General features: G+C 53.9%; 10 protein-coding genes across 10 annotated transcripts; 4 read left to right on the top strand and 6 right to left on the bottom strand.

Moving 5' to 3' along the window:
* Positions 1-92: 92 nt before the first annotated feature.
* Positions 93-1,739, bottom strand: fhdA (putative transcription factor Tos4; the record flags this gene model as incomplete). Its single annotated transcript, XM_040946252.1, has 2 exons — positions 93-119; positions 180-1,739. 2 exons carry the CDS (start codon positions 1,737-1,739, stop codon positions 93-95), a joined length of 1,587 nt encoding a protein of 528 aa, XP_040804952.1.
* A 2,795-nt stretch (positions 1,740-4,534) lies between these two features.
* On the bottom strand, positions 4,535-5,953 carry sun1 (SUN family protein UTH1; the record flags this gene model as incomplete). Its single annotated transcript, XM_040948339.1, has 3 exons — positions 4,535-4,576; positions 4,653-5,029; positions 5,083-5,953. The coding sequence occupies 3 exons, from the start codon at positions 5,951-5,953 to the stop codon at positions 4,535-4,537; spliced, it is 1,290 nt and encodes a 429-aa protein (XP_040804951.1).
* A 5,974-nt stretch (positions 5,954-11,927) lies between these two features.
* Positions 11,928-12,577, bottom strand: BO72DRAFT_264662 (uncharacterized protein). The gene is made up of 2 exons (XM_040940152.1): positions 12,470-12,577; positions 11,928-12,301 (listed from the first exon to the last, which is right to left on the bottom strand). Exons 1-2 carry the CDS (start codon positions 12,484-12,486, stop codon positions 12,013-12,015), a joined length of 306 nt encoding a protein of 101 aa, XP_040804950.1. The 5' UTR covers positions 12,487-12,577; the 3' UTR covers positions 11,928-12,012.
* Positions 12,578-12,689: 112 nt separating this feature from the next.
* On the top strand, positions 12,690-14,299 carry BO72DRAFT_422087 (uncharacterized protein). Its single transcript, XM_040942798.1, has 2 exons — positions 12,690-12,822; positions 12,913-14,299. Exons 1-2 carry the CDS (start codon positions 12,754-12,756, stop codon positions 14,050-14,052), a joined length of 1,209 nt encoding a protein of 402 aa, XP_040804949.1. The 5' UTR covers positions 12,690-12,753; the 3' UTR covers positions 14,053-14,299.
* A 202-nt stretch (positions 14,300-14,501) lies between these two features.
* On the top strand, positions 14,502-16,253 carry BO72DRAFT_483554 (electron transfer flavoprotein subunit alpha/FixB family protein). Its single transcript, XM_040947809.1, has 3 exons — positions 14,502-14,939; positions 15,056-15,224; positions 15,390-16,253. Exons 1-3 carry the CDS (start codon positions 14,631-14,633, stop codon positions 15,968-15,970), a joined length of 1,059 nt encoding a protein of 352 aa, XP_040804948.1. The 5' UTR covers positions 14,502-14,630; the 3' UTR covers positions 15,971-16,253.
* BO72DRAFT_264624 (putative sister chromatid cohesion factor (Chl12)) lies at positions 16,185-19,782 on the bottom strand. Its single transcript, XM_040940151.1, has 2 exons — positions 16,984-19,782; positions 16,185-16,882 (listed from the first exon to the last, which is right to left on the bottom strand). The coding sequence occupies exons 1-2, from the start codon at positions 19,665-19,667 to the stop codon at positions 16,399-16,401; spliced, it is 3,168 nt and encodes a 1,055-aa protein (XP_040804947.1). The 5' UTR covers positions 19,668-19,782; the 3' UTR covers positions 16,185-16,398.
* Positions 19,783-21,142: 1,360 nt separating this feature from the next.
* Positions 21,143-22,210, bottom strand: BO72DRAFT_370233 (coiled-coil-helix-coiled-coil-helix domain-containing protein; the record flags this gene model as incomplete). The annotated part of the gene is made up of 3 exons (XM_040940950.1): positions 21,143-21,446; positions 21,505-21,874; positions 22,012-22,210. The coding sequence occupies 3 exons, from the start codon at positions 22,208-22,210 to the stop codon at positions 21,143-21,145; spliced, it is 873 nt and encodes a 290-aa protein (XP_040804946.1).
* A 942-nt stretch (positions 22,211-23,152) lies between these two features.
* BO72DRAFT_370389 (uncharacterized protein) lies at positions 23,153-24,091 on the top strand (the record flags this gene model as incomplete). Its single annotated transcript, XM_040940965.1, has 3 exons — positions 23,153-23,363; positions 23,415-23,547; positions 23,614-24,091. 3 exons carry the CDS (start codon positions 23,153-23,155, stop codon positions 24,089-24,091), a joined length of 822 nt encoding a protein of 273 aa, XP_040804945.1.
* An 83-nt stretch (positions 24,092-24,174) lies between these two features.
* BO72DRAFT_370190 (Zn(II)2Cys6 transcription factor domain-containing protein) lies at positions 24,175-25,666 on the bottom strand (the record flags this gene model as incomplete). The annotated part of the gene is made up of 3 exons (XM_040940946.1): positions 24,175-24,966; positions 25,018-25,566; positions 25,616-25,666. 3 exons carry the CDS (start codon positions 25,664-25,666, stop codon positions 24,175-24,177), a joined length of 1,392 nt encoding a protein of 463 aa, XP_040804944.1.
* Positions 25,667-26,240: 574 nt separating this feature from the next.
* On the top strand, positions 26,241-27,592 carry BO72DRAFT_370348 (thiamine diphosphokinase; the record flags this gene model as incomplete). Its single annotated transcript, XM_040940962.1, has 3 exons — positions 26,241-26,364; positions 26,502-26,581; positions 26,732-27,592. 3 exons carry the CDS (start codon positions 26,241-26,243, stop codon positions 27,590-27,592), a joined length of 1,065 nt encoding a protein of 354 aa, XP_040804943.1.
* Positions 27,593-27,715: the final 123 nt, after the last annotated feature.

The following is a 27,715-nucleotide window of genomic DNA, read 5'->3' as shown; positions in this document are numbered from 1 at the left end:
GGGGGGGGAAGGAAAAAGTCAAGCATAGCAAGATATGTACCAGGAAATCAAAGAAGGAAAGTATTCTTAGATAATATATGATTCTTTCTTATTTATTTTGGCTTGCGCCAGAAGTATTGCTGCAGAGGACCAGTCAGCTGGGATCGCTATCGATAATCGATTGCAAGGGTCATTCATACCTTGTGCTGCTTGCGGCAGTTTCGGAGGCCGGGTTTCCGGAGATCATGAACAACGGCCTCCCGTCGCATATCGTCCTCATCAAAGTCCGGGATATAGTAGTATTCACTCTCCAGAGCCTTCCCCGCGGCATCCTTTCCTTCACGGGCAACTTTGCCAATGCACTTCGTGGTATCCAGAATCGCACGGATCTCTTCTCTCGTGGGTCCCTGTCTCGAGTGACTGTCCCGTTTCCACAGGGCCGGCGGAAGGTTGTTGAGGATGGTGGAGAAGGGCGTCGAGGAGAGACGGGAGAAAGCCAGCTGGTTGACAGCGTGGTTCTGAACGCGTTCACCGCTTTCATCAAGCGGCTGTGGCTTGACCGGTGTGGTATCCTCCTGACTATCGCCATCGGCAGCGGACTCTACGGTCTTGGTTGTTTGTTTCGGGGATTTGGCGTGCTCAAGGCCCTGGGACGAGAGCTGATTGCTTGGACGAGCAGGCTGCAGTGGGGACTCGTCTGCTGTGAAAGAAGCCATCCGGGGCAGGAGGTTCTCGCCGAACGGTCCAAAAGAATGAATGATAGGGTCATTCTCCTCGTCGTGATCCGAAAAGTCGTCATGTCTACTCAGGTCGCTCAGATCACTCGACTGTGAGCTCTGCAGGAGGTCCTCCACACTGGAAGAAGACGTCTGGGTATCATCGGCAAGCAACGACCCGGCAGATACGGGGCGACGAACAGGCGAGCCCTCGTCTTCGTACACGACCACAGCGTTTCGCGAGCGTGTCGGGGTATACAGAGGAGAGGATGGCGGCACCAGAGACTTTACAGCGGGCGAGGGGGAGACTGGGGATGCCAGGCGTTGGCGTTCGACCGCAGGGCTGTCATGGATACTCCGAATTGATTGTCCCTTGCGTTGTTTAGGCGTGGTTTCCTCTTCCCAGGTCTGCTCTGAATCTGTGGAGGTATAGTCCTTCTTATCATTCCGAGGCCACTGGACGAGCACGCGAGCCTCGTGGACGTCGATCATGATATCAGCGTCCTTGATATCCGAGGTGAATGTCTTGCCCTTGCCCAAGTCGTAGGTTTTCCCCTGGCAGTGTAGCTTGATTCCGTTCCAACCCAGGCACATAATCTCCACCGTATCACGGTCGAATGGGTTAGGGGTGGGCTTATATCGGGCTTTGACATGGACCCTTGAGATCATCCGGTTGGCCGCAAGTTGGTGATGACACGAGGCACTGGATCTCCCCATCAAGACCGGCTCACCACTCTCAGGCAGCATCAATTCGGGGACGGTAGATAGAGGGGTCCGTTCCGAGGTCGAAGTAAATGTACGTCGAGAGGCCGGACGCGGCAGAGCCATTCGGGGAGGGGAGGAGGACATGATATGGGTCGACGAGGTCGGGACCGGAGTGGGATAGGTGGAAACGATGCCATGGTCTTCGCGTGCTACACGCTTCTGTGGTCGGGGCAGGGACGGGGACGAGCTCAATGGCTCGAAAGCAGGCAATAGGGCCGCCGGACGCTTGATACCTGCCACAGGAGCAGCTGTACTGCTCCTTGGCGGCGAGGACTCCATGTTGGCAGACTTGTCCTTCGCGTCGTACACGTCTGGGACAAAGCTAAAGTAATTAAGATTATGATCACTTGAGAAGCTGCAGAGGGATTGAGTCAAAGATCCCACAGATCAATTGGAGACCTATCTGATCGCGTCGAGGACAAGTAGGAGGAGGAGCAGAGGAGAGGGGGGGTCTCTATGTTCTATAGGAGTGGAAGATAGCGATTGGGAGGGAGGTGACGACTTGGTTTCGTGCAGACCAGACCAGAAGGAAAGTAGTTGACTAGACGCGGAGACAGAAGCGTGTCAAGGACGAGCAAAGGAAGGGAAGGAGCACTGAGGATTCATCCGCCCCAAGACGACAGGGTCCAGGGAGGTTGGGTCAGGCTTCGAGGAGGAGGAGGAGGGAGGAGGGGGGGGTTGAGCACAAAGCACAAAATGTTTCGACCGTAGGGGAAAAAACGAGAAACATTGAAGAAAAGGGTGAAAGGATGTGTGGTGTGTGGTGTGTGGTGGAATGTCTGCCCCGGAACGGAGCGTCTCGTCCTTCCAGCGCGGAAATGCACGCTTACAGTCCGAGACGCGTTCGATAGGCGCCGGGCGAGAGTCTTAGAGCTCCACCACCGAGCTTCGCGCAGCAGCAGCAGCAGCCGCCTCGAACGAATTGCACTGACAGCGCATGGTTGGTATTTATAAATGGGGGAAGAACAGGGAGAAAAAGTGGCCAGGCCCAGAAACGACAATGGCCTGCATTTAGTTAGTCTGTCACACTCTCTCTCTTTAGATTCAGAACACTCTGAGTATTGTTGTTGATTTGTTTCAAGGCAAGGGATGGGCCTGAGTTCGGAGCCTCGACACCCCAGGCAGTCAAGGCGCGTCGCTCACTCGAACCAGATAACGCGTGGCACGTGATGGCGTGTCACGTGAACGCGTGACGCCTTGCCTCGTCGGTGGCACGCTAGTCTGCCTCTGGACTAGTCATGCCAAGGCCCGGGGGCTGTCTGTCAAGTCACTGAATTATTGATGACCTCAACAGTCATTGAACACAAGCGCTGCACCCTCAAGTCCAAGCTGGAGCATACCTGACCCAATTCAACCTTGACGTCTTGCACACCTCCCTGACATGTACTAAAACCTGCTTGCGCCTCCGCTGATCACCCTCCAGCCTCCGGTCCCAGCTTTAGGCAAACTGAAGATGATGTGAGGCATGATAGTGCTTCCATCTCTTCACATTTCAATGACGAAAAGAACAAAATCACTGCCGACGTATCTTCGCCCCCAACCATATGAACTTTTCCCAGCCCCCCTCTTCCCTCTTACCAACCATCATCCAACCTTCCACAAGCACCTGAAAAGGACATAGTCTCTCCTTCGCTCTTTAATTCCAGCCCGATGCTCAATGGCATTGAAGTACTGCACTCCGTCCACCCCAGCTCTGTATCCCGAGCTCACCACCCAGTCCGAGAGCAGATGCACATGCAAAGTACACTCACTCACTCACTGTATGCGCCTACTAGCCCAGCATCATCTACCCAACACCTAGTAAACTCCCACTACTTCCAGAATTGGCCATCCAAACGATTGCTCTCTCTTTGGAGCGAATGCACAATTCGCCCCTTCAACCAGCAAATCCCACAAAAAAACAAACACCCACCCAACCAAATAAGACACAGCACAAAACACACGCAGAGAAAAGACCCCAGTAGAAGCACTCTTACGAATAGCCCACACCGACAGACCACACAGTGGCACACACCCAGCCTCCCCAAGATCGGGGAGGGGATCCACTCCTGCAATGCACATTCCAGAACATTTTAAGACTAGATCCAGTCGACCGTGCATGACACGGGTGGAGATGCCGCCTGGGGAATGTAAGTTAACGTACACATAGGTTAAGACGTTCATCTGTCCAATCTCCATCGGCTACTTGAAGACACCAGAAAAAAAAACCATCAGGCCTTCGTCAACCATTGATTAATCTTGTCTTCTTTTCATGGCGTCGGATTTATCTTTTGTTGAATCGGCCGAAGATCCACCGAGCAAGGTTTTTTTTTATTAGAGTTTCGAATTTCTGGAACTTGGTGGTCGGCGTCAAGGTCCGTGGTGGGAGGTGGATGCTGCTGCTGCTGCTGCTGGATGGGGGCCCAGAATGGAGTGGGCACTGCAGCGATACATGCCGATACCCGGTCCCCCAGGCCCCGGGGAGATATCCACATAGTCTTCAAGCAATCGGTAGGGGATGCAGTGAACAGTAGCCGAAGTTGCAAGGGTAGACCAGTCCCCTCGAGCCGTCTTGCTCACGGGTAAATCTTGTTCAATGTTCAAGGGCACTTTCTAAAGGAAAAGAGCGGGAATAACACTTGCATAGCTTTGAAAATCATCAAAGTGAATTAGTGGGTCATTTCGATCTGAACAACATGAAAAAGAAGTGGCACTACTGTACAGGATATCGCTAAATTACATCCCATCCTCCACAGAAAGATGAGAAGAAACTCCGCGGTGATCAAATGGGAAAATCAGTGTTACTTCAGTGTCGAGAAAAGTAAAAAAGCTAACCACAACCGCCCCCCAAACAAAGGAAGGGTGACGTTACAAATGTGACAGGTGTTGCAAGCTTTTCCACGTCACATAAGTATGAGATACTAAGATACACGAAGAAAGCAAGCACACTGAAAGGTCAATCATGATCAAGGGCGGAACAGAGGCATGAAAAAAGGTCTTCTATTTGCAATTGTGCCTTTGTCGGAGTACGGAAAGGCCGTGGGAAGCCGGGGCCGGCACTTGACGACAGAGGCTCCCACGGAGAATTATCTACTTTAGTAGAAGACATAGGTGGCGGAGCCGGAGACGACCTCGACCTGCGGGTAAAATTAACAATCAGGCCAGGGACTTCCAAGGGAAAAGGAACCAAAGCAAGGGGTGGGGAACACTCACAGTGCAGCCGGAGTCGTTGGTGCCAGACTCGGAATAGAAAACACCATCCTCATACTTGCAAGAACCGCTCAGGTTGTCACCCTCGATCTTGACATTGTAGTCAAGCTTCTCGGTGGTGGTGGGGCTGTTCTGGAAGATGGACAGCCACTTGCCGTCGTTGACACCAACACCAAGGTTGATAGGGGCCCAGTTGCCGATGGCCTCAGAGCCGTTACCCCACTGGCAGCCCTTCTCGGTGGAAACACCCTTGGGGTTAACGTAGTACTGAGCAGAGGTAACCTTGCCCTCCCACTTGTAGTAGGTCTCGCCGTCAGGGCAAGTCAGGGGCTGGAGCGTGTTGTCGCCAAGGTGAAGAGGGATGGTCTCGGACTCGGTACCTATCAATTGTAAGCAGCTGTCCAGGTACTTTAGGCTGGTGCAAGACACTTACCAGGATAATCAGTACGGCAAACAGCAACACTCTCGCCGAGCGTGTTCTGGACGTGGACACCGCCAGTACCCTCAATGCAAAGCTTCTTGGACAAGGAAGTGTTGGTAAGGTAGAGCTTGCCGTTCTTGCACTGAATACCACCGACGGACTGTCCAGTAGATCCCTGGGTGCTGGGCCACTGGGACTTCTGATAACCCGCGGGGCAGGCGTAAGAGCACATGGCGCCGTTGGTGCAGCTATCACCGGAAACACCAGTGGTGATCTCGGTCACGACGCTGCCGGAGATCGTCACGTACTGGATACCGGACCAGCCGCCAAGTCCGAGGTAATCGAGGGCGATAGCACCGTAGTCGGAGGGGAAGGTGTCGCAGTCCAATTCTCCATCAGGGAAGTCCGCATCCAAGCCGGTGGCAGTGGAAGAGCTAGAGCTGCTGGCAGAGCTGGAAGAAGCGGAGCTAGAAGCAGCGGCGGTGGAAGAGTGAGCGCTACTGCTGGAGCTCCAAGAGCTGCTGGAGGAAGTGGCCTTAGCGACAGCGACTTCAACGAACTCGGCAACGGAGCTGAGGGCAGGAGCCGCGGTGGTGGAAGTGGAAGTCGAGGCAGCGGTAGTCGAAGAGCTGCTAGCGCCGTTGCAAACATCAGGAATGTCCTGACCAGAGGCCCAGGTCAAGGTCTTGTCGGCGATACCCTTGCAGACTTCCTCGAGAGTGATAGTCTTGCCGTCGAGAACATAAGTGACCACAGTAGGACCAGCAACGGTGACAACCTCGGACTCAGGGTTGCGCTTATGATGGTGGCGGTGCTGGTGGTGGTGCTGAGCAGCCACCAAGGAGGCCGTGGCCAAGCTAACAGCAACGGCGTTCAACTTCATTGTTGTAGTTTTGTGTGTTGCACAAGTGCACAGCGGGGTATCGTGTTAGAAAATCGATGAACTCTGTATATACCAACAAAGAATATCACATTAGTATGTTCGTCAAACGATCATCGATGGTCACGTTCAGCCAATTTCCTGGGCCAGGCATGGGGATCGCCTTGATCTCCGCCTTTCACCAGGCATATTAGGGATCATGAAGACCCGCGATGCGACTCATTAAGTGGAGTTCCATGCGGCTTCAGCCCACGTCGCGCGAGCACTCACTCATGAACATGCGGGTCATGGGGGAGGGAGTGAAGTATAACAATGAACAGTGGTAACCTACCGCAACGTCACGGCAAACCAGTCGCGCGCTCTTGACAGAAAGCAACAAATCTGTACACGAATCGAAGGTGCAGCGATTGAATATGAGAGGGTCAAGGAGTGGAAAGTGAGAAGAAAAGGAGGTTCCCGAAAAGAGCGTGCGAGAGAGAAGCTAGTCCCTCTGGTCGGACAGGAAGTTCTCGCGTGGGTAACAGGCGAAAGCCGGAGGGGAAAATGAAACGCTCAGGGAAGGCGAAGAAATTGAGGAGGGTCGCGAAGAGGGAGGAAGAGGAGAGAAAAGGGAACCGGAAGGGGAGATGAAGGGCAGGTGAAAGTACGGTAGAGAGAGTAGGTAAGCGGTTAGATCGATCCAGTTGGACCAGGGGGTGAGAATGGAAAAAGGAAAGGAGGGGGGATAACAAGACAGACACTAAAGCGTGCGCGCAGGCCTTTTTTTTTTCTTCCAGGGGTTAAACTAAATGCAAAAGAGTGTAGTGGTGTGTGGCACTTTGGCCGTGGAGAAGAGAGGAAAGAGAGAGTGGACAGGCCAAAAGAAAGACAATAATATTACACTAGTCAGTCGGCCATCGTTGGTGATAATAATAATGGGGGGATAAAAAAGAAAAATAATATTAATATTAGGGGGGCCCACATGGTTAGTGTCCGGTCATGATTCAGTACTCGGATATTACATTTCCAGTATTTGGACTGTATTCAATTTGATTGTGATCTCTGGCTATCATGTTACTTAGTATGATCAGAGGTACAGTCCCTATACTTCATCTTGATAAAAAAAAGTCGTTTAGATAAGGTGGACAGAGATCTCAAGAATGTATGAGGCACATTCCGGTATGTGCCTTCCCCCTGATGACAGGAGACCGGAGACCCCCAGAGATCCCACAAGAATTTGACATTCTACACCTTGAATTGCCTTCAGACAACAAATAGGGGGCGGTTGATAGAAAACTCTCCTTGCCCCTCCCCCCAAGCCAAGTCCGCCAGGATCAGCTCGCTCAAAGAAAGACCACCCACAAGGCAACGTGAAGCCAGGAAGTGGGGATTTGGGGAGAGGGGCCAGGTTCCATACTAGAATAACACTCACAGCCCAGCCAATGTGTTTCTCTTCTGTTTCTCTACCTTTGAAGAGAGAGAGCCAAGACTCGGGGTGACTGTCTGGAACAAATCCAACAGTGTTGAGTAACCGAACTTGGGGAGGATTCGCAGGCCGGGCATTAAATCCTTGCCTATTTTTCTTCCACCGCCAGCAGCATGTTTGGAGCTTTCCTGTTCCTGACACGCTTTTGCTTGGCGGTTACCGAAATTAATTAAACCTCCCAGCCAATTGAGGGTGAGATTCGGCCCTCAGCCGGTGGAAATCAGACTTTGTCCCCATTCAGGCACACCAATCACCGGCTGAGGCGCTGCCGAACCATGGCCACAAATCGGCCTACCATGGCAATGTCTCATGTCCGATCTTAATGTTGGCCTGCATTAGTGGGCGCAGTCGGCCTGGCGGCAGGAAAACTGAAAGGGAAGATCAAGGAAGTGTTATTCAGCAAGTCAGACATCCCGGACAACAACAAAATCAACATCAACAAACAGTTGCACTGCCTGCCTTATGTGTTGTTCTTAGGTTGTTGTTCATTGTACTGTACTAGCCAGGGTCCATCTCATCGAATCCTTCTCATAGTTGGCAGGCGCAAAGCGCTTCGGGTAGTGATGTAACCCCTCTCCAGTATTCTGGATCTTCAGCTGTTTCAGCCTTCGGCAAACCCCAACCTTCAGTATTTGTTCTGTAACGCCATTACCCATGACCACCTTCGTACTCTCAACTCTTTCAGAGCCAAGCAAGTTTAAACCACCTACTGGATGGATCTGCACAGTGCGCGAGTCTGGCCGAATAGGGGCCCTCTGATATTTTTAACCCTTTCGCAAGCCGACCCTTAAGCCCTTATGCTCGGTATTATAGCCTCCAGCCTATCTGCGGAACCCCTGCAGCCGTTGTTAAACACCCTGCAAGTGAGATGATCAGGATCCCTGGCGACCGATCCGAGGCACTTTACATGTCATACGTTAAGATCGTCAACACACCAGGTGGCTGAAAATAAGTATAATTCCCCATCTATAGTAGATATCAATTATACCTCACGGCATTGCTCTAAGACATTGTTGATGTCCTCGATGATGACGAGTAGGTATATTCAGGGGCAGCTTCATGCGACTCGGCAAGGGAGACAGATTGCTCTCTCTCCGTACTTATGAGATGATTGCAAGTCTGTTGGCGTAGGCAGTATCTCGATCACAGTTTCGGGTGCTTGCCTGGTTATACTGCCGTATTCAAATGCAGGTCCATTGCTACTCTAAATAAATATAGCTTGACGCTACTACCTGTCATCAGGGCGCCTGGTCTGCGCCTCAGGTCTGGCACGACAATGATAAGCGACGATGTCAGATCTCCCTTGATGCATATGTAGCCTGAGAGGCTGCTGGCCTACATTTGCTAGGTAATGGGAGATCCATCGGCTGCTCTGGAGACAATCTTGACGCTAGAACTACATTCCATACGCCTTTACAGTCTACCGTGATCAATAGACGTGCAGTTGCCGGGCGCGCAATTATAGCAAGCCATTTCCTATACTCATCATTCAGATACGCATTCCTTGTCATGGGATTCTAGATTCTGTAACATCCTCTGATGCGCTTAGAGCAGTAGGTGGCCATCTGAGCCAAACCCGACCGGTGATACTTAATGTTGGTCCACCAGGCAATAACCTAATTTGCCGATCTTGATCATCATAATAAGCTTACAAGAAAAGAGTGCCAGTAAGTGTGACATGTTTATCTCATCTGGCTGTTGTGATCTTCTTCACTGTTGTCAACTGATATTGGATCGAGATGCTCATTACAAGTGCGGGGTAGCCCGGTAATACAAAGGCTGCCATTTCTTGTTCAGGCTTCTGACCACAGGAAGACGGACAACATCAGACCCATGCTTATATTGATCTTCATTACAGACTCGACTGCTTGCAAATGTACCAAGCATGTTCTCAACAGTGACCAGATTACTTGGCTTAAAAGCTTTATCTTGTCTACTTAATAGAAGCTTATCAGAAGATATATCCCGGCGGTAAGCTCTTCCGCTCGACAAGGGCGGGTCTTATACACACCAGCACACGAAAGATACAAACATTGTAAGAGTCTCTATGCTGAGCAAATGAGAAGTCACTGCTTAAGCCATACCAGCTGTACCAATGCTGTACATCACTGCTATCTGCATACATCTTACGGATGGCTCATCCCTGCACAGTACCTGCATAACAAGGCAGATTTCATATCCAGGAAAACGCGCAAGCTCCCGAGCCAGCAAAGCACGATGCGACTCGCCTATCAAACCTGGCCCGCTGTTTGAGTTTAACAATACGACCAGGGCAGCCTCTTTTTCAGCCCCTTTGCCCCCAAAGCCGTCCTCACAACACAACAACACCCCGGCTACCACGCATTAGGGGTCCAAGCTGACGAGATCGCTGGGGAGTTGCACAATATCTAGCTGGACCCTGAACACGTTCATCAAACACAACCAACATAGCATAATAGTTACAGTTCGCCGTATGTTAAAGGAGGATGACTTTTGACACAATCTTTTCCCCCCTTCGTCGACAACATCGTCCCCGTGTCCTACAGATTCCTGCCAGGAAGAGGACTCCCGCATCGCGCCTTAGCCTAAAGCTTGGCAACCGGAGACTACATCCAGGCTGACTCGTTAGGGGCTATACATGGAGTATAATGTGCCGGTTACCACGGAGTTCTGTCTCCCCAGGGGCACTCGCTGATAGCAACCTATGGGCTTGCGTGGCTTCACCGGGAATTTGACGTGGGTTGTCTGATGCCAAGCAGTCTGCAGAGCATGACCGCGTGGTTGCTTATTCCCCATATTCTCCTCGGCCTGCCCGTTCTCCGCTCAATTTACGGAGGGTTGGAGCCGATAAAGTCAATAGTTTGGGTGGAGAGAGGGTGTTGGCAGTTGAGTTCGTGTTGGATGATGAACAGCCTACCAAATTGTCTTTGGCCAGAGAGCAGGGCCAGAAGGCTACTAAGGTATAGGGGGGAGATAAAAACCCCGAGGTGAGTGGAGACGAGGGGGGGGGGGGGGGAAGACTGAAAGAAAAGCATCCAACCGAGACTTGGTTAGCTTGATTTTCCACCGGCGGGGACCAATCTCCCAGATACAGCAACCGTACCTTACTTCAAACCAACGCACTAACCGGGCTGCAGGGAGCGCTAAAACAAACCTAAGTTGAAGGATGGGGTCACACTACGCCTAACCGGGTATATTGTGAGGGGCACAGGCGTGGGAGTTATTTCCACGCATGCTCGGTCTCTCGTGCCATGTCTGAGCTAGTTGCTACTTTACTACTAGACTAAAGGCCTGTTGAACTCATTGTTGATTCAATAATCTAACCCCCATAACTAAATAGTCGCCGTTGCCCTCTTGTCCAAGGCAGACAGACTATTAGACCTCGGAAAGTAAGCTAATCCCCCCGAACGACTCAGCTATTGACGTGGACTTGACCATCGGTGTGTGGTACGGGAAATGACTGCCCATGCTCTCAGCCTATCGAAGTATTCGAAGGGAGCACTAGCATTGAAGCATTGAAGTTTAAGCTCAAACTCACCTATCATTCGAATCAGGTTGCTTTGAGGATGGATGTAAACAGACGGTCATAGTTGTTGGAGCGGCACCCGAGACCCGAAGGGAAAATCTTAATCCGCGGTAGCATCACGCATTATTGTTTCAGGCACCGATGACATCGGTTTGGTCCTATCATCGTCTATCTGTGCCTGAATCACCGACCCCTCTCCTATCTACCTCACAAGCTTCTCTCTGTTGTTCCACCAACTGTCTCATGTGCCGGCGACAAGTCGACTGCTCCGTTTTAACGCATTTTGCGTTGGCCCCAACCGGAGAATTGGGCGGGCGACCAACCGGACGAACGATGAGCACTGTCAAGCAACGCTATCCCATTGTTACGACCGTAGCCTGCCAGTGCGTATCCAAGATGGCTGTAGTCTCCGTAGTTAGTAATCGGATCAAATACGGAGTAGAGGACGGGAAATGGACATTCAATCCCCTAACCACTAGGATATTAACTTATAGGTTACTATCAGCTACACCAACCGAACCAATGGCCAGACATATTCGAAAAGAGGGTCGGTCGGTCATGTGGCTTGTGCTCGGTTCTGGTCCATTGCCAAGCGGAATGTTATGCCTCCTTTTTTTTTTCTTCTTCTTGCGTGAACAAGAACTCTCTGCAGGTTGAAGAAATACTCGAGGCCAGTCCCTGTTTCCCTCTCGCTGCAATAATCCACATGGTCAATGCGCATGGGTTGACTTACCTGCCAATATAACTACTGACTATTTGCTCATAGTATTCGATTGCCCAAGACTGTCTGGGCCTATTCGTCGTTTATTAAACCAATATCCAGCATATGGCATCATTCGTCCCGGTTGTCTTTCCCTCACCGCTAACTGACCTGCCTTTACAGTTGTCTCTTTCGCTGACCAGGCATCCTTCGTTACGGTCATGGGCGATGCAAAATCGCTGGCTCTGACCAATTCAATTTCTGGTGATAGTGAAACCAGTCGAGTATCTATTCGAGACCTTCTTGAGAAACCGTTTCCAAGATTTTAATTACCGAAGCATCATCTTGGCTCTGGATAGACTTTCAGTCCCCGAGACTCAGTAGTCCCACAGCTAATTGCTTGTCTTGTGCGCAGTTTCTAATGAACAAGAGCGATTATCCATCCCTGGCTGGTGCGTGGGTGGAGGACGCGCAAATCCGGAAACCCTTGACAATACTCCTAGGATGAAACATGCAAGGGACTGGGCGCACATCGTGAAGAGAAGCCCGTGAAACATCACGTTTCCATCACCCGTGGCCTGCGTGGTCTTCGGGGAATGGGACTCTTCACCTCGTGGCCGTGAACAAGGCAAGTGGGCATTGACTTGGAGTCGAAAGACCCAATAGCTCAGAGCCACGCCCCTGTGTAAGCCATCAACTCGATCCCATGTAGATAATCATAAATGACTGGACTGGGTCGCCTAGCTCATCCTACAGACCGTCTCTTCATCATCCCACTGTGTCACGGACGGTTGAGGGGGGAGCAAAGCATCCGGAGACAGCCAGCACTCGCGTCGTTGCACTGCTCACATGTGACTCACTTGCATTTTAACAAGATTCCTGACATGCGATTGTAATCGCGCCTGTAGTCCCAGACGAGAAAAGACAAACCTCTGCTCATGTGATTTCCACGAGCATATACCAAGTCACATGACCAGGGGAGCAATGGTGTCTGACTAAGCGTGCTCGCCCACCGCCAAGACCGGCAATAAAGTGGCTACCGCCTTCCCATGAATTTTTTTTTATCATTAGACTATCGCGGAAGTCGAGCCCTATCAGATTCTTGCAATATTTTCCATATCATCACCGCAAAAATGGGGTCTTCCACGGCTTTGACGACTAAGGCGACCTCCGGCACTCCCTACCAGCTCGATAAGAGCCAGGTACGTAACACAGCTCATGCGCTGTCGAGACACCTCACATACAGCGGAGGGAAACTTCAATAACCCGCTAACGATGAGCATTCGTAACAGGTCTCGCGAGCATCCGAAGCACTCCTGCGCCACATCAAGACCACGCAGGCGGAGAAGGAGAAGAATGCGACCAAGAAGACGCTGATCGGCGACAACGACGAGGACTCCGATGGCGAGCAGACGGTCAAGAACGAGGCCGTGTGGCTCGTCCTCACGACCAAGAAGCACGTGGTCGACAAGAACCGCCTGAAGCCCGGCAAGATCCCGATCCCCCACTCGCTCAACACCAAGTCCTCGCTCAGCGTCTGCCTGATCACCGCGGACCCGCAGCGCGCGGTCAAGAACATCGTCGCCGACCCGTCCTTCCCCGCGCACCTGACCAACAGCATCGACAAGGTCATCGGATACAACAAGCTGAAGGCCCGCTACGACAGCTTCGAGAAATGCCGCCAGCTACTCGCGGAGCACGACGTCTTCCTGGCCGACGACCGCATCATCATGCGCCTGGTCCAGACCCTCGGCAAGACCTTCTACAAGTCCAGCAAGCGGCCCATCCCCGTCCGCATCGCCGCGATCGAGAAGGTCGACGGCAAGCGGGTCAAGAAGGACGCCAAGGCGAAGAAGAGCAAGGACGAAGGCAGCGCCTTCGCCGCCCCCGAGATCGTCGCCCGGGAGATCGAGCGCGCGCTGCACTGCGCCCCCGTGCAGCTCGCCCCGGCGACCACGGCCGCCATTCGCGTCGGTGCGTCCAACTTCACCGCCGAGCAGCTCGCCGAGAACATCGACGCGGTCGTCACGGGCCTGACGGAGAAGTACGTGACGAAGGGATGGCGCAACCTCAAGGCGATCCACATCAAGGGCGCCAACACCATGGCCATGCCCATCTGGCTGGCCAGCGAGCTGTGGCTTGAGGACGATGACGTGGTCGAGGAGGGTACTGAGGAGGTGGCCAAGACCGTTGCCGGCGGCAAGAAGCGCAAGCAGATCAGCGCGGGCGACGAGGAGAAGCAGCAGCAGATCGAGGCCCCCAAGAAGGCCAAGAAGGCCAAGGCCGCCGCTGAGGACGATGAGGATGCCGTGACGCTGGCGGCGAGGAAAGAGAAGCTCCAGAAGCAGAAGGCTAAGGCGCTGGAAGATGGCGCGGCGCCTACGAAAGCCGAGGCTGGCGCTGGTAAGAAGAAGAGAAAGTCGACCTCATAATTGTCCTACGCTTCGAACTCTCACTCAATCAAGTCTATACCTCCGGTGTTGTTTTGATTTCCACGGATTTGTATCTGAATAAGCAATGGGTTGTTCTTGTCTACCGGCGCTGTTTTTCTGTTTCGCTTTGTCTTCAATCTTCCTCCATCTCTAGATTTAGAGTTTTATTTTTTTTCCTATCATATCAGGGCGTGTACCTCAATACCCCTTGGACGAATAAGAAGAATAAACAGCAAAAGTTCTGTACATCTTACGGAGTCAACTGAATTATGACATATGATTGACATTGTACCGAGGATATTCTGCCTGGCACAGCCAAAGCTGGAGTAACCGAACCAGCCGTCCGTCGGGTGATTTGGCCGCCGGCGGGTTCGGCGATTGTGACTGACTGGCCGAGCGGGCGGTCAAGCCAGTCAATCCGACGATAACCTTCAATTTCACCTGAAAGACTTCCACCCATCCATTCCCCACCTTTCTTTCCCCTCCCTCTTCCTCTTCCTCTTCCTCTTCCTCTTTCCTCTCCAAGCTCTCCCCTCTTCAACCTCCCCACCCACTCAATCAATTTCGCCTACCTCAAGATGCTTCCTCTCGCAAGAAACTCGGTGCTCCGCGCCGCCCGCGCCCAGATCCTCCCCTCCACGCGCACTACCACCGCCATCTCCTCCGCCGCTTTCGCCCGCCTGCTCTCCACCCTCGCCGTGCTCGAACAGCGTGACGGCAAGATCCAGCCCTCCTCCCTGTCTGCCATCGCCGCGGCCCAAAAGCTCGGGGGCCCTATCACTGCCTTCGTGGCCGGGGCCAATGTGAAGGCGACCTCCGCGGCCGAGGCGGCCCAGATCAAGGGTCTGGACAAGGTCGTTGCGGTGGAGAATGAGGCCTACGAGAAGGTATGCCAGCTCCAGCTCAACCTCCGCTATGGAATCTACTTTTCAATCCCGCAATTAAAGGCTGGCGCCGATACTTTTACCTGATCACATGCTAATCTAATCCTGTCACAAAACAGGGCCTCCCCGAGAACTACGCCCCTCTGCTCGTCGAGAACATCCAGAAAGGCGAATACACGCACGTGGTTGCCGGCCACTCGGCCTTCGGCAAGAGTCTCCTGCCCCGCGTGGCAGCTCTGTTGGATGTGCAGCAGGTGTCCGATATCACTGGCATTGAGAGCGAGGATAGTACGTCTTCTCTTGCTTGTGTTCTGAACTTTCCCCTCATCCTATCTCCGGTGTCGGAGCCACAACTTAGAAAAAAAAAGCTCCCAACCCACCACCACAAACCCCGAAGCACCTCACCTCACCTCACTCTCCCACGTCCAAGAACTAATCATCCCCCAAAAATAGCCTTCGTCCGCCCCATCTACGCCGGCAACGCCATCCTAACCGTGCAATCGACCGACCCGATCAAGATCCTCACCGTGCGCGGCACCTCGTTCCAGGGCGTCGAGACGAGCGGCGGCGCCGCCGCCATCGAGGCCGGCAGCGACCCCAAGGCCCCCCTGCAGACGGAGTGGGTGTCGGAGGAGCTGGCCAAGTCCGAGCGGCCGGACCTGGCGACGGCGCAGCGCGTCGTCTCCGGCGGCCGCGGCCTGAAGTCCAAGGAGGAGTTCGACCGCGTCATCGTGCCCCTGGCCGACACCCTGGGCGCCGCCATCGGCGCCTCGCGCGCCGCCGTCGACAGCGGCTTCGCCGACAACAGCCTGCAGGTCGGCCAGACGGGCAAGAACGTCGCCCCGCAGCTGTACCTGTGCGCGGGCATCTCGGGCGCCATCCAGCACTTGGCCGGCATGAAGGACAGCAAGGTCATCGCCGCCATCAACAAGGACGCCGACGCGCCGATCTTCCAGGTCGCCGACGTGGGGTTGGTCGGGGATCTGTTTGAGAAGGTGCCCGAGTTGACGGAGAAGTTGAAGAATCAGGCTTAGCTTTTTCTTTGTGTGTGTTTTTTGTATTGCATGGTGTCCTTTTTGTGATGGCTTGAATTATTTCTGTTTGTTTTTATCCCCCCACCCATGAGATATATTCGGGGTCGGCATTTGTTTATGAATCCTTTCCTTTTCTTGATGAGAAGTTTTAGATGAGATGGGTGCATCGGAGGAAGTATATACCAATAGGAGCAGCAGACCTTCATCTAACCGTACTCTATGGTTCTCAATAGATTGACACGAAGGCAGAACAAGTGGAACAGTACCTTCGCACCTAAGTATAAACTCGTTCAATGAAAGCCCCCGCCCGCCCCAGATCCCTTACCGCACCAATAACCCATACAAACTAAACACCAGCCCTAACCTAGCAATACCATATAAATGAACCACAAACCTCATTCAATCATTACTCTCCAAAGAAAGCGAATCTACAAATCACCCAACAGCTCCGCCAAAGAAATCGGCTTACGCACCGCGTTCGAAAACCCATCATGGTACGTCACCCACACCCTTCTCCCGCTCTTGGACATTTCCGTCTGCGCCGCCGCATTCTTCTGATGAGCGTCGTCATTCTCGGCCCCCTCTGCCGCCGACGGCGACGGCTCCTGGATGATCCGTCCAAAGAAATCGCGTTTCACTGCGACGCCGTCTACTGCGGCGCCGGATTTCTTGGCCGTGTCGGGGCTGGGCTTTTGGGTACCATTGTTGGTGCTGGATTTGGGGTTGGTGAGTTTGAGGCCGCCATCGGTGGACTTTTTCAGGGTGGTTTCTTTGCGGTATTCCTGGTCGAGGACTTGGCGGACGGCGTAGCGGACGGGGGCGGAGGCGGTGGTGGTGGTGGTGGTGGTGGTGGTGGTGGTGGTGGATGTGTTGGTTTTGGTTTGGGAGAAGGTGATGAGGGTGTCGAGGGGTCTGTTTTTTTCCCGCAGGTTAGTTGGGTTATCGAACTTGATGGGATCGTTGGGGGGGGGGCGTCTGGCGGGGATAAAGGGGCAAAGGAAGGGTCAACGTACGGTTCCATTCGATAGGCCCATCCACTGTGCGCACCGCCGGCGCCCTCGACGCGGACCTTCTCGAACCGCACGCCGAGACCGGACATGACGCGCACGGCGGCCTGGACGAGCGCGCGCTCGCTCTCCTTGCGCACGCTGGCCACACTCCGCTGCTCGCCGCTGCCGCGAACGACGACCGGTTTCACATCCGGCGAGAGCATCTTGATGAGGTTGGGGACGAGGTCGAGCACCAACGACTCCGTGGATCGGAAGAGTCGACTCAACGGTGCCGAGAAGGAGGACTGGAACTCCGTCAGCAGGGCGCGGTTCTGCTTCTGGGCCTCGTAGGCGGCGAAGTCGGCGCGGGGCCCGGAGAATGGGTGCTCTTCCTCCGCGGCGTCTTTGTCGGCGTCCGCGGAGGAGGTTGTTGTTGTCGGTGCTTTGGCTTTGCCGGAGGTCGAGGCGAAGAGGTGATGGAAGGCGAGGACGGGCTGGCTGAGGTAGGCGCCCAGTTCCCAGTCCTGGTGGGAGAAGATCTTGGAGGAGATGGTGTCGTGGAAGTACAGCCATTCGTAGGCCGTGTTGGGTTTGGAGAGAAAAGTGTCGTCTTGATAGGTCTGTAAGGGGTACGAGGAGAAGCACTCGGACACGCAGCGGTCGTGCTCGCCGCTGGCGTCGACCATCTCGCGCAGGCGGTTGATGGCATGGCGCTTGCGCAGGTCTGCCACGCCGACGGGGACTCGGGCCGAGTCGTCGTAGGGGTCCCGGAAGGTATCAGCGCCCACGGGGGCGTCGGCGAACCCAGCGCCTTCGGTGAAGACGCGGTCCACGAGGTCTCGGACACCACCGCGGTTCAGGCCCTTGAAGAACGTCCCGCCACCGGTCTTGTCGCTGAGGACTTTCTGCTCCAGCCAGCTGCGCGTCAGCCTCAGCGTGGATGGACACTCGCTGCGCAGCTTGTGCGCCACCCACTCGGCTGCAACAAGCACACTGCGAATGTCGCCTTCAGCCGTTCCGCTGCTTTTGACGCCCATCTGCTTCCTCCGGGCAATGCCCCAGGATGCCTCACAGAGACGCCGGACCCCGTCGTTATCTGCTGGGATGCCTTCGATGGAGAACACTCGCTTCATCCGCGCAACGACGTTCTCGATTGGCGCTTGACGCACATGGATGATTTCAGCGATAGCAGCAGTCCGCAGCGGCCGGAGACTGGGGTGATAGACATCATTGCAGACCAGAATGAGAGGCCGCAGAAAGCGGAAGTTGTCGCCCTTCTTCTTCTTGCCAGTGGTCGACGTCTTCTCAGCCTTCCGTGCCGAGTTCTTTTGATCCAGCATCACCAGATCGATTAAGGCCTTCATGAAGCCACCTTCACCGCTGCCCCCAGATCCGCTCACGACCCCGTCCACTTCATCTACAACCACGCACACCGGCCGTCCCGCCTTGCGCACTTTATCCTCCCCGACCTCCACATTCATGCCTTTGACGTTCTCCGTTCCGAGGGAGTCCCGGATTCGACCCTTGACAACATCTCGACTTCGGTCGTCACTAGCATTGATCTCGAGGACCTCGTAGCCCGCCTGTCGAGCGCAGACATGCGCTAGGGTGGTCTTCCCCAGTCCCGGGGGGCCGCACAGAAGCAAGACCTTGCGGTGAGCCGGCTCCTCATCCTCGTTGTTGTCCTTCCGCATGGGTTTCTTCGCCTTCGACCGGCCCAGGTTGGGGAAGACAATCGGCTCCCACCCTTTCAGCCACCGCAAGACGTGTCGATGGGTGCGCTCATCGCCAATCAGCTCCGTGAACTTGCGTGCGCGGTACTTCTCCGTCCACATCGCCTTAGCGTGCTTACTGGCCTTGCTGTTGTGGCCAGCGTCCAGCGCGGGCTCGATGGACGGTTGGATCGTGTGGGAGGGGCGTGGTCTCGCCACCTTTGAAGCACAATCTTCCTCCTCCTTCGCAGCTTCGTCCAAGAGCCGATGAATCTCAATACCATAGTAAGCTTTCTGAGCCCGACCCGGGGCTGGAGTCGAACGACCGGCCACGAGTCTTTCATACGACACCCTACTCGCCGGCTTCTTCAGAGCAACATGATGCGTCTTGCCCGAGCAGGTCTTGATCTGGATCGACCTCGTCGGTCTGCGCGAGGGTAGCGACATGGTCGTGGGCATCGAGCTGCTCGGCTCCTGCAGTGGCGGCGGGGGGATCTGCGACGGCCTCGGAATGGCAGGCAGGTCAACGAGTGGCAGCTCAATGAGTTGCTCCTGCATCATGAACTGACTCTTGAATTGCGCATCGTGCAGCGCCTCCAACTCATCCTCGTCGTTGTTGTCATCGTCGTCGTCATCCAGAAACCCACCCATGACCTTCGGCTTCTTAGGCTCCGCAGCCGTAACCGACTGCATCGATCGCTCCGGACGCTTCGACAACGACGCCGACCCAGGCAGGGCAACCCACTCATCCACCCCACCTCCACCAACATCCATCTGCTGCATATCCCGCAAGGCCTCCATCCCATCCTCATCCTCATCCTCATCGTCCTCATCGTCCAAAAACCCACCCATCATTCTCGGCCTCTTAGCCACCTCCGCAGCAGCAGAATTCCCCGTTTCCTCAATCTTCCGCTTATGCGTCTCCGACACACCTGCCTCCCCCGCACCACCACCACCATCAGCAGGAACAGGCGCAGGCGACGAAATAAACGGCATCCTCAAAACACCCGGCGGCGACGACGACGGCAACCAAGCCAACTCACGAACCGGCGAATCGAGTTGATGCTTTCTATGCTTTTTCGTGGGGGTATTGTCTATTCACGGCACGAAAAAAGCTCGTAACCTCTCATAAAATAATCAATCCCGGCTGTTTTTGCTTTCTCCCCCAGATAGGTATCGAACGCCCCGTCCCGCCTCAAAGACTCAAAAGAAATGATAGGGGGAAAATGTACCAGGTCTTAGATCTTCGTCACTGCGGAACACATCCGAGAGATTCCACGCGCGATGCTGGATCACGGTCCGGTTGCGCGCGCGCTCCTGTCGCTGGAGGTCTAGGGCCTCGAGGTCGTCGGAGAAGGAATGCAACTCCGATTGGGGGTTTGCGTTTGCGAGGGGGTGTTGGTCGGGTTGGTCGAAGTCGAGGAGGGCTGGGTCGGTGTCGAGGTGGATGGTTGGGTCGAAGGAGGGGGGGATTGAGGGGGACGAAGAAGTTGTCGGCATCTAAAATTTTTTGGTGGGATTGTTGTAGAAAAGAGGAAAAAGATGGCGTGTCGGAGAGACTGCGGTGGTGGGACTTGGACTTGAGATGCCTGCCGCCGCTATGCTATCTCCATCTGATTCAATGAGGGGCGTGGATCTCTCTACAGTTGATATTGCAAGACGCGTGGGGGGGGAAGACGCGACGGGAACGCGCTAGTCCCCTTCGGGGATGATGGAGTTGATGCCGCAGGTGCCAGCAGTGCCCCGTCGGAGTGTATTGCGGTACCGTTTACCGGCTTGGGGACTGAAGTGTAGGTGTAGGTTCATTTTAAGGTCGATTTCTAGTTGAGGATGATGAACAGCTCTAGTGCTGCAGTGATCAACCAGAAGGAGAATAGAGGATCAAGCATTCAGAGGCACCAAAGTCTCGAAGTCGGGTGTAACAACCTCTAGCCGCACCCTTCTATCAACACTGCGCACGTATACAACAATAGAACACAGAGAGCACCAATTTTGCCAGATCACATAATCACAAATCACTGGTCTATCTCTATTCCATGTCGTCTCTCTCTTCCGGACTTGCTAAATGACCATAACACAAGAAAACATACAAGTACAGTGATTTTAGATACAGGAACTCAACAGTAAATAGGAGATATAGGGAGAGAAGGAGATGGTCCGTGATGCGGGTTCATAAAGACCAATGACCAAAGAAATTGCAACGTCCATTCCCAAAAGCAATCACGAATGCACGGATTGGCTTGAGTGGCTGGCTGACAAGGCCGACGCACGCTAGAAGAGAACGAGAAACAACGAGGCGAGGGTGGGGGTATAAGATATAGAAACACATTCATATACTGATACATACGGCGCGATCCCGCTTGCCGCAAACACCTCCTCCGTGGTTTCGGTTCAATCCACACCCAGCCTTTGTCACTCCTGCAACTTCAGTTCGTGATCTCGTATGATAACAGACTCGTTGACACAGCTGCTTAGTTCTTGGTCTGCTCGGGGGCCTCGTTCTTGGCCTCCGTGTCGTGCCACGACTTGGGAATCAGCTCGTCGCTCTCGGGGAGCTCACCCTTCTCCGCAAGCTGCGACTTGGTCTCAGCGTTGACCTCGTGTGCGCGGGCGTGCTTCTCATCGGGGGTGGAGGAAGCATCAATCTGAGCAGCGCTCACGGGCTGCTCATCGCCAGGAGCGGCGGAGGCAACTTGACCCTCAGCGGGGGCCTCGTCGTCTTCCAGCTCGGCACCGTAGACCTCAGGATATTGTCTGAAGCAGTTTTGCATAGCCCTAAGGGGGGTTACTGTTAGCGGCGCTCTAGGACCCGACAGGCGGAAGGTTTCCGTACTGGAACTTGTCAATGCAGTCAATGCCCTTAGGCTCCTCGGTGGAGAAGACAAAGCAGCTAAAAGCGGCCTTGAAGTCCTCTCCGCAAGGTCCGTGGGCCATGCCGCCGAGGCAAGGGCAGTCCCAGTTGATCTCGCCAGTCTCCTCATTGAAAGCAGCTTCGTGGCCGGCTTGTTCCTCAAGTTCCGCAGGGTCGATCTGAGTGGGTTCGGAAGGTGGCTGAGGCGCAGCAGGCGTGATACTGGGGGTGGGGTTGGGGGTGGGAGTGGCAGTGGGAGCCTTCTGCTCACGGATCTTAGGCTTCACGGAGTCGAGGGTCGGTAGAGATTCTTCGGCGACAGCATCAGGCTGCGGTTGGGAGCGGAAGGAGACTAAATGCAGGTTGTCAGTCAACTTCATTCGCTTCTCGGTGTCTGGTCGTCTTTCTCCAGGGTGACGACATAGCTCTGATCTCGGAACGATGACCAAGCTTCGGGAGGAAAATGTCGGAACAGCGGACAATACGTACATTTCGGGTCTTGCGCGAAAACAGGGCTGGTGTTGTAGTAGTAGATTGCGCCAGCAGCCAGACCCAGACGCACGATGCCTCCCTTCCAGCTTCTCGACTTCTTGTCAACGGGAGAAGTGCTTATCAATCGTCTGCTGGCCGGGCCACGGACTGGGACAGCGGGCGCGCGGAGGACGACCCGAGCTGCGGAGCGGAACATGACGGGAATTAGAGGGAGGGATATCAATTGAGAAGTGGAGTAGAGAGTGGTATTAAAAGAAGGGGAGAGACATCAATGCCCGACGAAAGCGACGCTGGATGAGGTGGTAATAGACAGTCAATGGATTGGAAATCCAGTGCGAACTGCGGAGAAGAATGGACGGAAGGTTGGCAAAATCGACACCTCAGGCACCATCCTTACCGCTTTCAGAGAGGGGCTAGTCAGGCTGGCACAACCAATCATATTGCATCATAGTTACGCTGTACTTCAACGACGCGTGCGATTAGTACCTAGTAGGTAGGTAGTAGGTACCTCAGGGCTATAGATGGCAGAGTCCTTTAGGGTGGAGGACATACGTCCTGGCTTTTCACTCCCAGTACTCATTCATGTAGTCGAAGGGAGAGTACTAAATGATCAGGCAATCCTCCGTCAGTATATGCCTCTATAAACAATGAATCCAGCGCTAGATGAGGGATGTCCAAGGCCACTTGAGTATTCTCTGTAGATCCAACCCCATGTCTCTCGTGATCTTCACATACTCTTGAGGTACAAATGTGCGGCTGATATCCATAGAATATGATGCGCACAGACAGCCTAAGTGAATGGGTGGGAGACTTCGCCCGCGATCTATAGGACGGAAGAGCCGTATGATTGGTTACTAACGCACCAGATGCGCTAAACCTAGAATGGTCACTCATCGCGATGTCTCCACCAGGCAGGAGGATGGCCATGGCTATCCTGTGAGCTTTCACGCGAGCAGAAAAAGAATTCGAAGCGATGAAAGAGGGAGAAAAAGTCTAATTGAAGATGTTGTTAGTATATATAACCGGGCTGAGCACTCCACCTTGGTGTCTTCGCCTGGTCTTCTCCTCGTCTCCTGCTCTATATTTCCGTCCATTCTGTATACTTCGCTGAGTTTATTGTAACCCAGTTGACTTCAACATGGCTGGCTATAATCCCAACATCGCCATAACATCTCCAGAGAAGCGATACGTCGCCATAGTTGAGGTTGTCTTATTCTCGATCATCCAGCTGGTCCAATTCCTCATGAGGTACAATCAGGAATGGCGTTACTGGCACCATAGGAAACAGAAACGCCCTGCGCGGTGCTTCCTGTACTCATGGTGGGGGCTGTTGGGCATATTATCCCAGAGTATGTACACCATAGTGCACTAATAGCATGCACTGACCTCCGTCAACCTAGTCCGGATCGCCGACTCGGCCATGGTGATCTCCAATCGCCATCCAAACGAGTCAATGCTCATAGCAGAATCCGTTCTGCAAAGTATTGGGCTCTCGCCTCTCTTGTTTGAGGTGAGCCTCGTCCTTCTGCGAAGGTAAGACAAAAGAGAAGGACCAACCATTGAACCTAGACACGACTGACAGCAACTCTCGATCTACAGTGGACAAGCAGGTCGCACCGGCCCCGGAAACTCCCGTTTCCCCAAACATGTCCGCTTCATCCTCCACTTCTTTCGCTTCCCGGTCATAATCTCCATTGTTCTGGTAGTGGTAGGCGAGTGCATCGGGATCCCTGGCTGTATGTATGCTGGAGGAGCCGTATTTGCCGCCACTTTCTGTTTTGTGTGTGGTCTGGTGAGCTGGTTGGCGGTGACATATCGTTCCGTCCTCTCACCAGCCGGACACAGCTGTGTGTTGATAGTGCTGAGTGCTCTTCCTTTTCTGGTGGTCCGCGTGGTTTACTTCCTGCTAGCGGAGTTTGGTCCACGGAAATTCAGCCCCATCGACGGCAGTGAGGGTGTTATGGTGGGCATGGGACTGGTGATGGAGGTCTTCATTGTCATTATCTTGCTGCTAGCTCGTGCCGTAGCGGAGCCCCTGTGGCCTGTTAAGGGAGGCCCAGCTGACCCAGAGGTCTAAGCGTATAAATTGGGCGGCTGTTTCTCGGGTCAGCCATGGGTAGATAAACAGAAACTATGTATCGTTGAGGTTTTATGTTGTGATCATCCGAAGTTCTGTGGACGCACGGCCGCGTACACTTTCGAGAGCCTTTCCAAACGACCCTCGATCCAAGCCCTCGTAGCAGGATCCGCAACTTCATAGGCCACCCTCAAGGGAAACCCCATGCGATATGGTCCCAGCAGACCCCGAGCATTGTACTCAACCGACTTGCAGATCTGGTCTCGGAAATAGACAACGGTGGCGCTGTGATCACCAGGATAACCGCAGACCCTCAGTATCTCGTGTATGATTATCATGTAAGAGTAATACCCGCAAAAAATAGACGCGGCGCTCTCATCTGAGTACTCGAGCACAGTAGGATAATACAGATCCCCTGACGCAGATCGAGTCTCACCAGGCAACGGCGTGACTGCAGACAAATTGGCGAGCCATTCGGATAATTTATTCTGCATGACCAAGGCTTGGAAGAGCAGATCACTCGCTTTGGCGACAGTATCCGGCTTAGTGAAATCTGCGTCTTTGAGGTCGTAAAGCTGATGCACAAGACCGGGCGCAGAGGTGAAGTACGCGAAGAACTGTTCGACCAGGTTCGCAAGATCGGCACCCAGGCCGGAATTGGGGTGCTGCTTCATCACAGTGTGCCATTCTTCCAAGGCTAGAAAGCAGCGCTGCCCGGAGAAGAGAGAGTACATGACTATCAGACCCCGAGCAGCTTTGAGCAGCACATGGTCGAACTCGGTGGTGCAGCGAGCTGCTCCTCGTAGCTCCACCAATTGGCTCAATCCTTTAGCATGTTTCATCCAGGCATCTGCGTCGTGGAAATTGGTGAACAACTTATGTGCATTAGAGTCGTTTGTGATGAAAAGACATGGCACGCAACTCACCTCGTACAGACAAAGAAGCATTACAGCACAGAACACCTCGGGCGAGTAACATTCCCGGGAGTTGCCCAACGAGGTCCGCAGTCGATACAAAGACTCAACGTACAGCTGTCTCGCATACTGCGCCGCTTGCGGATCACTCGTCAAGTTACCTATCTGATGCGCTGTAAAGGATTTAATCGTCAAGTCCAAGGTCCTACTGCGTCCGTACACTGTAGGCAGAAACCCGAACCAGCGAGACGTAACATGCGCCGAGTTCGCAGCAAATGGCTTAGAAATCTCCTGCGTCAAGACGCAAAGGCACTGACTCAAGTTTATATCAGCCGAAGCCATGGATGAGAGATTGCACAGCGGATTTGTACGTTGCCGCAGAGGCTGGGATTGGACTACAGCGAGTGACTCGGGGGATGAGCCATCCTGATTAGAGCCTGACTTTCGACGTCGTTGAGTGCGATATGGCTTCCCAGCAATAAATTTAAAGCGAGGACCATAACCGGGGCACGGCTCTCCATAGGTTTCGCATTTCGCACATCCAGGTTGTCGTTGATCGCACTGCAACAGTCAGTGGATATGGTTTAGTTCTGAAGTAAGATGAACCAACCTTGACTCTACGTTGCACGCAGAGTACACAGCCCTTGCTGCGGGCTACCATAGTCGGAGCTGAGTCTCACCTGTGATGTTCATTATAAGCAGATCGTGAGAAACTGAAGGGCAAGTCTACTGATGTGTAGCAGATCGAAGCTTGGGGGGAATACGAGAAGCGGAGCCAATGACAACGGCTGCTGTAGTAAAGTTAGTCAGCCTGTCGTCAGCCTCTGCCGGCTCCCGCCACACCCCGCAATCGGCGCAGCCATGTGGCTGTGGCTGAAGAGGGAGGAGGGAGGGGTTGAACTTATCAGTTGAGATCATTCCAGATCAGACCATCGATCGACAGTAAGTGTACTACATACAATACCTTTTTAGTGTACCGACTGAAGATGCTCTCGTGAATGCGAACCCTATACTCTGAGTCTGCATCTCCACTATCAAGGACAACGATTCAAACACAGAACCAAATATTAGGACACGAGCAAGCAAAAAAGAACGGGGACTACCCATCTCCGTCTCCAAAATTCGCATTTGATAACGCCGGTCCCTATCACACCCCGAACAACCTTCCCAGGACAGTCTCACACCAGAAAGAACAAAAAGATACCATGGACCTGCCCTACCGACTCAAAACCCCCATGGCAGTGACAGAGTGGGATCCCACGCAATTCTTTCGCGAGGGATACCCTTCCTCGCCGTATGCCCTGTTGATCCTCAACCATCCCATCAACGAAAAGGCCTACGATGTTCTACAGCGACATGGTGAGTTACCTAGGTACCCACTAAGTACCTAACCACTGTTTGACCCCTGAAGCTACACATGTCCAATCATCTACACCCACCCCCCCTGCAGCCCAAGCATCCAAGCTATAAGACCACTGGCTAATAACGAATTGCAGCATGTATCACCGTCTGCGCCGACGGCGGCGCAAACCGCTTCTACGAGATGATGAAGGCCCGCGGGAGGGAATTTACAGATGTGAGTACCGTACATCATCAGTACATCCGTCCCCTCCACCCCTCCCTACTGTAAACAAAACCAAGAAATATCCCATCATCATCCCCTATTCTCCATCTCTCCCCACAACCTCCTCCCTCCCCCTCCCAAAAACTAACAGAAACCCCACAGTTCCCCAGCGCCATAATCGGCGACCTCGACTCCATCCACCCGGAGATCCGCACGCACTACGAGACCCTGGGCGTCCCCGTCATCCAACACATCGACGACTACAGCACGGACTTCCACAAGAGCCTGCAGTACATCCAAAGGAACACAGCGACTATTCTCGCTACTGCTGCGGCGGCAGCAGCAGCAGCAGCAGCACCAACCCCATCATCATCATCATCATCATCCACACCAGCAGCAGCAAATCCAGCTACCACCTCCCCCACCAACCCCCAAACTCCACCCCAAACCCGACCTCAACTCGAAATCCTCATCCTAGGCGGCCTAGGCGGCCGCGTCGACCAAGCCTTCTCCCAAATCCACCACCTCTTCTACATGACGCAGGAGCTCCGAGCCACAAGCACCACAAGCACCACCACCACCAGCAGCTCCAGCATTGATGAACCCCACCCCAAAGGGGGAAACCTCTACCTCATCTCCGAAGAAAGCATAACCTTCATCCTCCGCCCCGGCCGGAATATCGTGCACACGCCGCGGGTGAATCGCCCCGCCACTACCCCAGCACCCAGCCATGACACCGACAGTCAAAACAAGCAAGATATCCCCGAGGTGCAGAGCACCGCCACCACCACCACCACCCTGGAAAAAACGCATCTCCTCGAGGAAAACGTCGGGATCATCCCGCTCCTGGGACCGGCGCGGATCACCACCGCCGGATTCCAGTGGGATGTGCGGGACTGGAAGACGGAGATCGGGGGCCAGCTGAGCACGAGCAACCATATTCGGGCGGATGTGGTCGAGGTCGAGGCCAAGATGCCGGTGCTGTTGACTTTGGAGCTGGCGGAGCGGTTTAAGAAGAAATGAGTATCCACCCATCATCCTACTTGGGTTGGGTTGGGGGTTGGGGGGAAGCGCCGTGAGGGCTTGGGCTTGGGCTTGGGCTTGGTCTTCGTCGAATCTAGCATCGCACTTATTATAGAGCTTCAA

The sequence above is a fragment of the Aspergillus fijiensis genome (assembly GCF_003184825.1).
Source record: "Aspergillus fijiensis CBS 313.89 unplaced genomic scaffold BO72scaffold_7, whole genome shotgun sequence".
Taxonomy (NCBI): Eukaryota; Fungi; Ascomycota; class Eurotiomycetes; order Eurotiales; family Aspergillaceae; genus Aspergillus; species Aspergillus fijiensis.
This window is presented reverse-complemented; position numbering and strand designations above follow the sequence as displayed.

Coding starts and splice junctions, on each gene's coding strand:
- BO72DRAFT_483554 (XM_040947809.1), top strand. CDS start 14,631: ATGCTTCCTCTCGCAAGAAACTCGGTGCTCCGCGCCGCCCGCGCCCAG. Junction 14,940..15,055: donor AGAATGAGGCCTACGAGAAG/GTATGCCAGCTC, acceptor GTCACAAAACAG/GGCCTCCCCGAGAACTACGC. Junction 15,225..15,389: donor TGGCATTGAGAGCGAGGATA/GTACGTCTTCTC, acceptor CCCCAAAAATAG/CCTTCGTCCGCCCCATCTAC.
- BO72DRAFT_422087 (XM_040942798.1), top strand. CDS start 12,754: ATGGGGTCTTCCACGGCTTTGACGACTAAGGCGACCTCCGGCACTCCC. Junction 12,823..12,912: donor ACCAGCTCGATAAGAGCCAG/GTACGTAACACA, acceptor CATTCGTAACAG/GTCTCGCGAGCATCCGAAGC.
- BO72DRAFT_264624 (XM_040940151.1), bottom strand. CDS start 19,667: ATGCCGTTTATTTCGTCGCCTGCGCCTGTTCCTGCTGATGGTGGTGGT. Junction 16,883..16,983: donor TGGGCCTATCGAATGGAACC/GTACGTTGACCC, acceptor GGAAAAAAACAG/ACCCCTCGACACCCTCATCA.